This window comes from Rhinolophus sinicus, linkage group LG11 (genome assembly GCF_036562045.2).
Source record: "Rhinolophus sinicus isolate RSC01 linkage group LG11, ASM3656204v1, whole genome shotgun sequence".
Taxonomy (NCBI): Eukaryota; Metazoa; Chordata; class Mammalia; order Chiroptera; family Rhinolophidae; genus Rhinolophus; species Rhinolophus sinicus.
The window spans coordinates 75,306,689-75,320,129 of record NC_133760.1 but is presented as its reverse complement, the minus strand read 5'-3'; the positions used below and the strand labels follow the sequence as shown (position 1 = coordinate 75,320,129).

The 13,441-nt window shown below is 42.5% G+C and overlaps 1 protein-coding gene across 3 annotated transcripts in view; it reads right to left on the bottom strand.

Annotated features, from left to right (window-relative positions):
- The window catches only part of CTTNBP2 (cortactin binding protein 2), a 134,667-nt gene that overhangs the window by 17,104 nt on the left and 104,122 nt on the right, over positions 1–13,441 (bottom strand). For all 3 annotated transcript variants that reach the window (XM_074315676.1, XM_019743209.2, XM_074315677.1), the window contains 3 exons: positions 4,363–4,515; positions 3,997–4,184; positions 330–508 (listed from right to left, as the gene is read on the bottom strand). In XM_074315676.1, coding sequence (XP_074171777.1) covers positions 330–508; positions 3,997–4,184; positions 4,363–4,515 — 520 coding nt within the window. The remainder of the gene's footprint in view (positions 1–329; positions 509–3,996; positions 4,185–4,362; positions 4,516–13,441) is intronic.

Below are 13,441 nucleotides of genomic sequence, written 5' to 3'. Positions count from 1 at the left end.
TGGCGGAACGTAAGATTTTGGTTTTGTTTGGTGACAGGTCACTTGACTGAATTTCTCACGTGGGCCTTCGCCAGGAGACACTGCACAGCATGTCGCACTAGACTTTGATGAGGCTTTTATAGCAGAGGAAACTGCTATCTAGTTCTTAGTAAAAACAGTTCCCTTAGGAGCTACCCAACAGGCGGGGCACATTGCCCTCTGACAGAACACAGAGGTCTAATATTCCACATTGACGACAGGAGGGGGCATGAGGTAGCCCCTTCAGCATTCTCACTGCCACATGCCCCAAACTGGCCATGGCTCTATTTTAAATAAGAAGCGACACTTACTTCACCGTCACTTGGGCATGCCCTGGGACGACAGGACACGACAGGAAGTACTTTGGCCCCAGAAGTGCTTCAGGTGTGCCAAGGCGGGTGAGGCAGGAGTTGAGCTGGCGCCAGACGGCTGCAGCCCAGTCGACTGCTTTGCACACGGGATCACAGGGAGAGGGCACCTGACCTCTGAACTAGAGAGACAGGGAGGCGGAACAAGGGGGCTTGATTTAGAACAGTGCTTTCTTCCCCTTTTGTTTTTAACAGTCCAAAATTACACATATAAACATTTAAAACTATAAAATAAAATAGGGTGGCATTTGATTTTATCATCCCTTGGGGTGAAGGAGGGATAGCTGTAATAACACACACTCTCATGAGTGTTAGCACACGTCTGCAGCTTGTTACATGAAAAGAAAGGGTTCAGACACAACAGAGTGCTAAGGAGACTAAATAGAAACCTTAGATGAATTCTGAAACATCAGTTCTGGAAGAAATCATTGTTCACATGCATACAATGGTCCTCACAGGGCCTTGTTCATAAACTGATTTTGAATGAAATAAAAAAATGACATTAAATATTTGAATATTTGGGGTGATAAGATGGTACATGGCACCATGTGTCATGTTCACCTTATATTAATTTTAATTTTTCTACAAGGAAGGTCTCAGATAAAATGCCAATTTCATCAAAATGTACAGAGCTCCACCGGCATGAAGAAATTTGTTTTCAAATTTTAAAATGTGCAAATGTTAAATACTGTATAACACACATGGTTTGATGACAGCAATTCATTTTAGAATTGTATTTTATAAAATGAAGTCCCTTTTTGGAGTACAGAGGGTTCAGAAAAGACAAAGATTTATTTACCATGAGAAGAAATAGCCCTCAACCATTTAGAAGTCAAATATTCCAATTAACTCTGCATTTATAAGAAACAAGATTCACATCAATCTTTGCTTTACCAAGTAATTATGATATTAAAGTGGGGACAAGCTGCAAATGTCGGTATGTCCTACAAGAAGGGATATTATTTGGTGAAGTAAAAATGAAAGAATGTCTCAGTGTTACCAGCAGCTCTGTTAAAATATGAGTATTATACATGGCTTTGGGATCTGTTATCATATTTCCCTTCTCTTAAAAAGAACAATCATATTTCTTTTACTTTCTCTGATATTTTTCCAGCAAGAATGAGATCATGTATTACAATGGTGGTTGAATATTTATTTTCTACCAATAAAATTATATTTAAAAAATACTAGTAGGAAGCCTGGTATTGCCCTTAAAGTTCTGTTTACTTACGTCCCTTTAAGGATTGGAAGAAGAAATTAAGATCAAGGGCCAGTGCTCTGCTCAGTGCCCCAAAGACTTGGTTCTGTTCTGCAGTTCCAAGATTCCTGCCATCTGCAGAGGTCATTAATTCCCGTCATACACGTACCCCAGAAGTCCCTTCTGTTAACCCACTTGAAGTGGTTCTCGGTGAATGAAATGCATTATCCTTTACTGCCCTTTCTGTTCTTCACAGCACACCCCACATCCTCATTCCCAAACACAATGGAGAGGAGAACTTCAAGCTTGGAACTCTCCTTTGCAAATAAGTAAAACCAATCTTTTTCAAACTTTGTTTACCAGAGAGAGTGGGAGAGGGGAGGTCCACTTCACCTGAAATCGTGCCCCATCTATAGAACAAGCCTGGTACCTTCCAAAGACCAGCATGGCTCCTCTGCAAGGATGACACAAATCTATGCTGCATTCCCTATTCTTTCTTAGGTGAACTACGGACTTTGGGTGATTAATGTGTAAACGTCAGTTCATCCTTGTAACATATGTCCCACTCTGATGAGTGACAATGGTAATGGGGGAGGCTAAGCCTGTGTGGGGGAGGGGCATACGGGAAATCTCTATCTTCCTTTCAATCTCGTTGTAAACCTAAAGCTACTCTGAAAAATAGTCTTTAAGAAAAGAAAATGGTATCTGGCCATTATTTATGTGATATTTTGTTTTTGGCAAAGTAATTTAAATATTAATAACGAAGTTAATGGAAGTATTAGTAATTTGAAAAGCTACAGACCTATGATTGTCTTTACCTCACCTTTTTTTCTACTGGCTGAGGTCACACAAGGGCCATGCTTTGGTCAAAAGCATAAATTTATGACGCCCCACTGACTTTAACATAGCTTGGGGCAGAAGATTTCTCTGATTAAATTACAACTTTTGGATACTAATTCAACAGGAGAGCCAGCACTGTTCAGTGAGAACCAAACTCAGTCTGAGCCACACTCCACCCTCCAACTGCCTCCCCTGCCCCCCACCACAAGCGCATGTGCACTCACATACTCTACAATTGGAGACCTTTGACCTTGGACAGCTGGGCTGGCCACAGTCTGGGGTGGAGGGATGGGCATGAAACCAGTTCCGGTTCATAAAACACGAAGAGGACGGCTTCTGCTCTGGGAGCCTCAGAAAAAGATGCTTTCCTCCCTGAGCAGGAGACTGCCAAAGCTGTATCCCCCGCAGCACCTGCTTCCTGCTTTCGAACATGTTTGTGTGAATGTGTGGTGCCTGACATCCCGCAGTCTTGAGGGAAGGTGGAGAGACTCCCCCAGACCTGGACCTGACATGGCGGAGGGGCTGAGCAAACGCCTTTTGGTTTCGTGAAGGGGAAAAGCCCATTTGAGTAAAGCAGTGAACAGTGGAGTATCATGTTATTTACAGCTTAAAATACAGCAATACCTCGGTTTTCAAATGTAATCCATTCTGGAAGACGGTTCGAGTTCTGAAACGTTCGAAAACCGAGGCACAGTGTCCCCGTAGAAAGTAATGCAAAATGGAAGAATCCGTTCCAGACTTTAGAAATCAACCCCCAAAACTGCAAATTTAGCATGAATTTACTATCTAATGATACCATAGATCCATAAAATTCATGGCATTCGTAACTGAAATGTTCGTCAACGGAGGCTTTCGAAAACTGAGGTACTACTGTACTGGGCTGATGGTGGACCCATTGTGCAGGATTAAATGTAAAAATCATGCGAAATCAAACTCTACTTCAAGTCCACCATCACACTCAGCTACTGGTTCAAATTAAGAATATTACATTAAATAGTAATGTACTTGATTCGGTCAGCCTTAAGTTAACTTTTTATTTGGGAGGATATAGAATATCTATTTTATTATTCTTAAGAATCAATGAAAGTTAGTGCTACTCTTAAAAATGCGTCAAAAGATACAGAATTCTAATTTTTCATGTGACTTTTCGATATTTACTACAGCCAGTGTGACAGCCGTATGTTAAAAGGAGCTTAAGCGGATGGCTTATGTCCTGAAGTCCCCAGGAAAGCAATGGATCTTCCTTAAGAAGGGTGATTAATTTTCTGTCTAGCTTCCTACAGCATTTAGAACTTGGTGAAACTCTTTAAGAACAGTTCATCACAGTAAAACATATTTGCTTTTTTTAAAAAACTTACTATAGTCCAGAAACTGTTATGGGTTTTACATTACTGACAGTCTGTTGAGACACTGTTATAGGTTTTACATGTGTTATCTTATTTAACCTTTGAATATCCAAAAATTGCCCCTGCCCAAGGCCTCACAGTTAGTAAATAAATGGCAGAGCTGGGCCCAGGTCTCCGGACACCACAGCCCCGCTCCCAGCACCAGGCCGCAGCTGCGGGTGGTTACCTTATTCACAGCTCTCCTTCTTAGGAACCTGGGCAGCAGGCTCTGCATGGGCTCACCGTCCCACCGCAGCTGCACCCAGCGGAAATGCTGCTGCACTAGCAGGTCAGAGCCCTGCAGGCACGCCTTGGCCACGGTGCCCATCAGGAAGCAGTGCTCGTGAAAGTAGTAACATCCCGACATTCCGTTTCCTAAAACAGACAAGAAGCAACAGTCCAAGCTCAGCAAGCCATAACACAGGACAAATCCAAGTGAAAATAAGTCAGAGAGAGATGAGTGTCAAGTGTCACGTGGACTTGGGGGAACAGGAAGGACAGAAGGGTCCCGGGGGCTTGCTGCTTAGCATGGTCTTGTCTGGCCATTCTTTACCTTTTTGAAAAGTACAGGGGCTTTCAGGGCTGCGATTCTCCAGAGGTGCCAAAAAGTCCCCCAATAACTCAGACAAGGAAGATTTTTCCAAATTCTCTAAAATGATGATGATTTTCTTGTTCACAGGAGATTGCTTCACTGGGATCAGACATGCTGTGGTTAGAAACAAAATTCAGTGATTCACGCTTTTCCAAAAACCTGTTTGAATTGGCAAATATTACAAAGTCTGAAGATACAAAGTACTGGCAAATGTGTGACAATGGGAGTGCTCTCAGATTGCTGGTGAGTAAGTGTAAGGACGCTGGCAAACAGTGTGTCTCTGTGTATTCCAGTGAAGACACACACAAAACGATCCAACACCAGCTCCATAACAGATCCTGACAGAATCGACCCCACATCCACCACCAACAGAATGATAAATCAATAGAAGCATATGCATTCCGTGAGTGTGAAAGTGAGCGACAACCACAAGCAACAACACGGAGGACTGTCACAACAACAAATAGCAAACCTCAAAAGCTTATGTACAATGTGATTTTATCATGTAAAGCTCAAACACAGGCAACACTATACATATAATTCAGGGATTCATATATAAGTAGTAAAACTATAAAGAAAGCAAAGAGATGATTGTCACGGAGGACAGATGAATCATTACCTACAGAAGGAAGGGTTACTGAACAAGGAGAAGGGCACGTGGGCATTCTGGAAGCTGCGAATATTCTATTTCTTGGCCCGGTCAGTGGTCAAATGGTGATTTTATTTTAAATTAGTCATTGATCTATAAATATAGGCAGTATGCATTTTATAGATGTACATTTCATGATACAAAGGTCCAAGTGCCTTAAATAACCTTTAAATTACACATGTATAAGATATTCCTGAAATGACAGAGACAGAACCTCAGTGAGATAAGCTGACCCCTCCTTTTATTTTACAGATCTCAGCAAGGTTTCAATGACATGACTAAGGTTTCAGAACAGTGGTAACAAGGGACTAAAATCTAGGACCCCTGAGTCTTATTTCAGTGCTTCTCCCACTAAAGGGAGGGAAACAGAATTGTGTATCAATCCCAAATGAAAGATGAGAAGTAAATGGAAGATTACTGTACTTGAAACAGTGCCTCACATCTGTGAAGCACTCAAATGTTAATATTTTAGTTAAAATGTATATAGTATTTTACTTCCACTATACCAGTGAATTAATTAAAAAATCACTTTTTAATTGTTTAGAAGATTCCAAGAGCCGCAGTGTTAGCCCATTTATCCTTGAGAAGATCAATTTGAAATACTTGAGTAATTCTGCCAAGTACTGTATTCTACCTTTCACAAATATTCATGCTAGTATGTTATACTCCATTCCTTCCTGTCCCTATAGCTATAATGTACTTCCACTTTCAAAAGAACTCCTTGAACATTGGAAATGAATTTCTTGAGACTGAAATAGCTTTTCTGGATGCTGCGAAGCTTTAAAAATTAGAAGACTAGAAATAGTAACAGCCACCTCTCAATTTAGTTGTATTTGTGGGGGCCGTTACACTAGTTTATTCTGTATTCTGGATCCCCTTCAACACAGTTATTCAGTAAAAGTATTAAAATACTATGTTTCTCAGGGTTCAAATGTTCTTCCAGAAATACATTTATTATGGAAGTATAATAAATGTATAGTTTGTTAAAACAACGACGATAAAGTAATAGACCAGAAATTAAACACAGACCAGGACGAATGGTTTATGCATTTGCTTTCCTCTACCTAAGGACTGAAGGTTTCCAGGTTTCCCCTGATTTGTGTTCAGTGTCTGGCTAGTTGCAGCGGCTCTAAAGCGGCTGCGTCCAGTAGCATGTCTCTGCAGGAACTGTACCCAGTGCTCCTCGTTGCATGTCCTGTGCTAAGGCTGTAGCATACTGGAGGTGACTGACTCTAATGGGGGTGGGTGGCATTTGAAACTGGACCTATTAGGAGGAATGGCATTGGAATAGATGGACAGGTGAGGGGAAGGCTTTCCAGGTCTAAGCAATGGCATAGGCAGAGAATGGAGGCTGGGCAGGGCTCAGTGCAGAGTGCCAGAAGAGCTGAGAGTGGCCCGATGGTGATCTCCAAGCTGAGACCTTGCTCCACTCAGGGCTGCTTAGGAGCCTGGGCTGGCACCACACAGTGGAATGGGTTCAGGCAGCCAGAGCTGCGGGTGGCTGCACTGCAGGCTGCGTCCTGCCCCAGGCGGCACAGTACGAGCACCTGGGACCCATCCCCAGGGTCTGCTGGGCCTGGGCATCTTGTGTGCAGCCTGGCAGGACACTTGCTGATCTGAAACCACAAATGAAAAGTGAGAGACCCAGAATGGCATGTCGGGAGGGACAAATGACCAGCTGTGGGAATTGGGGGAAATCTGTAAGGGTTTGCCTCCTGCTTTGAGATTTCGCTTGGATATGAAGAACTGTCTGGAGAGGAAAGAAACAGGAGAATACACGTATAGGCTTTTACCGCTGAAGTGAAGGAAGGAGAGGAAGCACCAGCGACAGCTGGAGTTGCCACCAGAAGAGGCAGTGCAGTGAATGGAGCAGAGGGCAGGGTGGGTGCTAGTTTATGTCTCAGGCCTGATGTGCCTGATGAGTCAGGTACCCCTCAGAGACGCCCAGCAGTGATGGGGCACAGGGATGAGAGCAGCCAGGGAGGACTCAGGTTGCAGATAAAATAGATGAGTTTATAGGAGTGCAGGTCTCTAGGAGAAACACAGCAAACTCCTTCTCTTGGGTCTACAAGCAAGGACTGTTTTGCTGATGACTTAATTAATCCCACATTTAATGGACAGTCTGTGCCCTAGGTAGGGCTGTTCATAGCAGGTGGATTGGTCTCTCATGGGTACCGCCTTTGTTTATCTTGGTCTCCCATGGGGTACCAATCAAGGGTCAAATAGGCTGGGTTTACCTAGTGAAAAGCTTTGCCTTCAACACTGCCAGCCTCATGTCCTCAGTTTCTCAGTAATACCTACTTGTGCATCTGACCACTTAAGTTCATCCTTAAAAAGTTGGTCCAAAGGCAAGTTTCATTTTAGTTGAGAAATAGCATGTGTCTCATTCAGGTCATTCAGCATAGCTTCAGGTCTATATTAACCAACCACAGAAGCAGGAAGTCAGTACAGGTTCCCGTTTGGAGGATAAAGCAGCCTCTGATCGGGGTTTATGGAGATGAGCAGAGTCTTCCCACCACAGGTTACAGCTGGAGACTCCAGGCTTGATGCCAGAAAGCCAGCCATTCGGATTCCCTTCACCTTGTGCTACTTCAAAGCCTGATTTCTGAAACGTATCTACTTCTGTCTTTTTTCCTTCCAACTTTATAGGCTATGTCAGCCCTGCTCCTCTCCTGCAGGCTGGCAGTCTGACACCCCCTTGTCTGAGCTCAGGGCTATACTTCAGGGTGGTACACCCTTGCATTAAACGTTCTAGACAGTGAGTCCGAGAGCAACACTCACTGTTTGAAAGTATTCAACATATCACATTTATAGTTAAATCCGAACTCCTGAGTCTAAAGTGACCCCAAGTCCAAAATCTTCCCCTTGGGGACAGAGAGCTCTCACCCTTTCCACTGTCCACTTAAAACAAGGCTCTGCAGGGCCACGGCTCTGAGAGTTCAGAGGAGAAGGAGCAAACCTTGAATGAGCCTCCTGTAGGTAATGCAGGGTCCAACAAGGTCAACTCCATTACGTAGACTCCAGTGAACACATTCTCCTCCTATTATTACAGTAATTCCACCTTCGTTACTTCAAAAAAGGAAAGTTCTCTCAGGAATTCAAAATATTACCTTAGAATACCAATCTATGTTTCTGTGTTTTTTTTTAAACCACTTATTGTCACATGTAATTTTAAAAAGTATCTCTCATGCTAACTTAACAGCATACCTTACACTGAGGCAAAGTTGGACCCAACTGTATACACGGTCATACCCTCCTAACCAAACAGCAGAGGTACGTGGCATGACTGTCTCATGAAAGGCAATATGAGAAGGAAGATGGTATTTTAAAGTACGCACACAGTAACCTTTGCCAGTGTAAGTGCTGTCATTCTTTTTGAAGTCTTCTTTTCTGCTATGTTCTTTTCTTCATTGGCACCATTTTTAACGTCCACGTACATTCTAAATTCTTCAAGCTACTTATTTATAATACATCTGCTATTCTTCCTTCTTGTATTTTTTTGCTCCTACATTTCTTTTATTTACTAACTGTAATTCTTTTCAATGGCTTTCTTCTACAGAGATGCAGAGGAACAAATAAATACAGAGGGTACCAAAAAATGTATACAAATTTTAAGAAAGGAAAAAAACTGTATTAAAATTGCAGTACTCAACATATACTGATAACAAAAGATGAACACAAGTTGTGTGTATACATTTTTTTGGCACCCCCAGTATACGTGCTGTACACAATGGATGATAAAACTCAACATTCGAACCCAAGCCCAATCCAAGTAGTTTAAATCTTTTTTAGAGAAAACATGGTTCAAAACCAGGAATAAATGTAGAATACCTTATGACTCAATGTGTTCCTCACTTGCAGAAATATAAATTGATCAATTTAATTTCTTGTTTCAAGAAGCAAGAGAGTAACTGACGGATAATTCCTGTCCTCTCGGTATTCTGAAAGCTTGGGTCGAACCACCTAGGAGTCCGCTTTCCCTCCCCCAGATCTCTGCCTCTCCACTCTCGACACTTCTCCACCTCTTGACCAAAAGAACACCCCCTGCTTTGCACTACCAAGGAAGTGACACCAACCCACTGATGGAGCTCTCCCTTTGGCTCACTTGAGTTTTAGGAGATGACAGTGGACAACAGCAAGGGCAAGGTCAGTTGGAGTCCAGACCGTGATGTTCTTAACATAACAATCGGAGAACTTAAGTTTTACTCTGGAACCACTGGAGTCTAAGAACAGGGATCCATCGTGAGCAGTCTTGTATTACAGACTGAGCCCTTTGGAAGTCCCAGAAGGGGGTGCATGAGTCCAGAGCAAATAAGAAGGGTTAGTGATGAGGCCTTCGCAGTTTCTTGAGACAGAAATGAGTTGGTAGGGGGAATGGAAAGCAGGAGGTGGAGATGAGATACAGGAAGCAGGTTGAACAGAACTCAGGACTGATCAGTGTGGGGAAGAAGGAAGACCAAGGAATGAAGGCATGTTCAGGTTGCCAGCTGGGTACCTGCATTCAAGGTCTCAGCTGATGAGCCTCGTGTTTGTGTCTTCGTCTTGTTATTACACAGAGAAAGAAGATACTTGATGCTCATAAATTACTGAGCCAAATGCAGAACAAAAATTATTTTATAGTTGGAGATGACACACCATTTCCTACATAAGAAAGTAGTTAGAGGAGATTTTTTGGCCTCAGTCTACTGTTCAAAAGCTTCATTTTTCATGTAATGTACAACATACTGACTATAGGTAATAATGCGGTATTGTATATTTGAAAGTTGCTAAGAACGTAGACCGTAAAGCTCCTCACCACAAAAAAAATGTTAAACTATGTATGGTGATGGATGTAAACTAGACTTATTGTGGCTATCATTTTGCAGTACACACAAATATTGAATCACTATTGTGTATACCTGAAATTAATATGCTATTATCAATTATATCTCAATTAAAAATAAAGTAAAAAAATACTTCATTTTCCAAATCCAATTAACTCTATCTTTATGCCCTATCACCAACTACTCCAATACCAACTCCTACACGCTCTAATCATACTTCGTCCTATCTCCACTCCAAGCAAGGTCTTCTACTTCCTGACACCTGAATATGACAAGCACCCTCTTTTCCTTTGCCCATGCAATTTCTGGTATCAGGCGATTCGCTCATTTATGCAGCAAATCATCATTGGCAATCAGTGTGCAAGGTGAAGTACAAAAATAAGCTACATTACTAGCCTTCAAGGAAGTCGCAATACAACATGTGTGTGGGCTGAGGCAAAAGCCCAAATAATGCCCTCACTGCGTTGACCTATAGTTAGGTGGGCACGGAGGTATAAACAGAGTCCACTGCTGTTCACTGAAGGGAGCTGTCACCACCGGAGAGATCAGAGAAGCCTTCATTTGAGGTGTGCTTAGAGCATTTTAACAGGGACTTTCCCCATCATTTCCAGAAGGGCAGAGACCACATCTATTTTAATCAGTACTGTAGTACTTTGCATAGTACCTGCCATGTGGTCATTGTAGTGTGTGTGTGTGGGAGTTTGGGTATTTACTCTATAATTATAGATGAAAGCTACAGCATGAACAAAGACCTGGAGAGTGGAAACGCAAAGGACACGTAAGGAAGAAACACCATATACTGCTGGAGCTCAGACATCTTTAAAAAGAGTCACATAATGCAAAGAAGACTTAGAAGTGGTGACACAAATACATGAAAAGATACTTGAAATCACTAATCTTCAGCGAAATCCACATCAAAATCACAATGAGCTATCACCTACCACCTGTTAGAATGGCTATCATCAAAAACACAAGAGGTAATACCCAAGGAAATACTATTCTGCCATAAGAAAAGATGAAATAGTGCCAACATGGATGGATCTTGAGATTATTATGCTAAGTGAAAAAAGTCAGACAGAAAAAGTCAAGAACCATATGATTTCACTGATATGTGGGATGTAAAACTGAAAGCAAAAAAGGAACAAGACAAAAAAAGAAATAAAGATTGATACACAGACAATAGTTTAGTGGTACCAGAGGGTAAGGGGGAGAGAGGTAGTAGATGAGGATAAAGAGGGTCAAATATATGGTGATGGAAGGAGAACTAACTCTGGATGGTAAGCACACAATGTGATATATAGCTAATGTACTACAGAATGTACACTTGAAACCTATGTAACTTTACTAACCATTGTCACCCCAATAAACTTTAACTAAAAAAAGAAAAACACGAGATAAGTGTTGGCAAGGAGGTGGATAAAAGGGAATCCTTGAGCACTGTTGGTGGGAATTGATGCAGCTACCATGGAAAACAGTATGGAGGGTCCTCAAAAAATTTAAAATAGAACTACTAGAAATTCCACTTCTGGGTATATATCTAAAGGAAAGGAAATCAACATCTCGAAAAGCTATTTGCACATCCATGATCACGGCAACATTTTTTACAATAGCCAAGACAGGGAAACAACCTAGTTGTCTAGAAACAGATAAATGAATAAAGAAAACGTCACACACACACACACACACACACACACACACACACACACACACAAGCACAATGAAATATTATTCAGCAATAAGAAATAAGGAAATCCTGCCATTTGCGACAACATGGATGGACCTTGAGGGCATTATGCTAAGTGAAGTAAGTCAGGTAGAGAAAGGCAAATACGGGGTGTGATTTCACTTGTGAATTCTAAAAAAGCTGAACTCATAGAAACAGAGAGTGGAACAGTGCTTGGCAGGGGCTGGGTGGAGGGGTGGTGGTGGGAGAAATGAAGAGATGTTGGCCAAACTTCCAATTATAAAATGAATGAGTTTTGGGGATCTAATAGCATGGCGACAAAGTTAACAATACACTATTATATACTTGAAAGTTGCTATGAGAGTAGAATTTAAATGTTCTCACCATAACCATACACAATGTTATATCTCGATACAAAAATAAATTAAAAGGGGTCAGATAAGCAAAGCAGGTGGATCGACGTCCCAGAACGGAAGACCTTGAATGGCAATGGAGGGACGTCGAGGCAAGAATCACAGAGAACTTTTAATCAGGGTCTTGGGGCCTGTGATGGATGTTAAGGGAGAGGCAGGAGGCGGAACAGCTATTCACAGGCGTGTAGACGAGACACCGGACAAGGGGGCATAAAGGAAGATGGTGCCAGTGGGGTAGATGGACAAAGCACACTGAGACCAACTTGGCAGGACATGGACTGACTGTGGGGCAGGGGTGCGGGGCCCAGGAATGACAGGCCCTTGGGGTTCTATGTGGTCCTCATGGCGCTTTCAAAACTGAAATAGTTAACACAGAAAGAACCAAAACCTAAATTTTCACAGAAAAACCTGGATTTCTGGCTTCTTCCTAAAGTCACGAGACCTCACAACACAGAACTTCACTTTTGCCAGCAACAAGCTGCTGGAACTGAGAGCTGCCCTCAGGTGGGTGGAGATATGCTTCCTCTTCCCCCCAGCCCCATCCAGCCTGGTTCACCCCATAATGGGGCTTGTTGGCACTGGTGGACATTTAGGTTTTCAAGCCTGCCAATGAGACCCGAGTTTCAAGCGTGAGGGATCAAAAGACTTGTGCCTACTCGCCAAATTTAGAAATCAGCAGGAGGAGCTCTTTTTACGAAGATGCTCCCCATAGATTTAGAAAAGCTGCGTCATCCGCCTTCCATCCTTCATGACCTAATTCACTGCTCTCCCATTTTCTTAGCTCTCTAAGCTTAAGCAAAATTCAGTCCGTGGGTGCAATCTACCAGATAGGGAGAGAATGAAATATTTTAGCTTCTCACTTTGAGATGAAACAAGCAAAGGTGAAAAACTACAGGGGGCTTTTGTTATATAACTAAGGTGGAAACAGACCTTTTGACACAGATGAATGTGTAAGCGTGGCTGGCTGGCGGTGGTGAGGGTCAGGTTCAGGAGCTAGATGCTAGGACTGAATCCTGCTCCTACCCTGTGTCCCAGCGGTGGACTCTTGGGGCAGGGGATTTACCTCTTGTCTCGGGTGTTTCATGTTTATAAATCAGGGTGTGTAGAGCAGCACCTACCAGAGTAAGAGCTTAATAAATGTGAGCTATTATTAGTGACATCTTCCGGGAAAACAGCTTTCTGGAACTTTCACTGTTATCTGGCCAATGGCTGGCCTGGGGACAACAGCAACACTCAGATTCTAGTGGGATTTTTCTGTCCCCAAAACGTGCTTCTAGGTTTGGGAATCCTCAGCCCCTCCCCAAACCTGCTTCTCAATTGTATTTCTTGATTTAGGAACTACTGGTCATTTCCTTCTTCCTAAGTCTGGTCAACAGTTGGCCCAGCTACAAGATGTCACGCTAAACCATGGCTCTAGACGAGAAGTACCCCCTAAAAGGGAGATGTGAATTTGCTTTTCAAATCGTCCTTC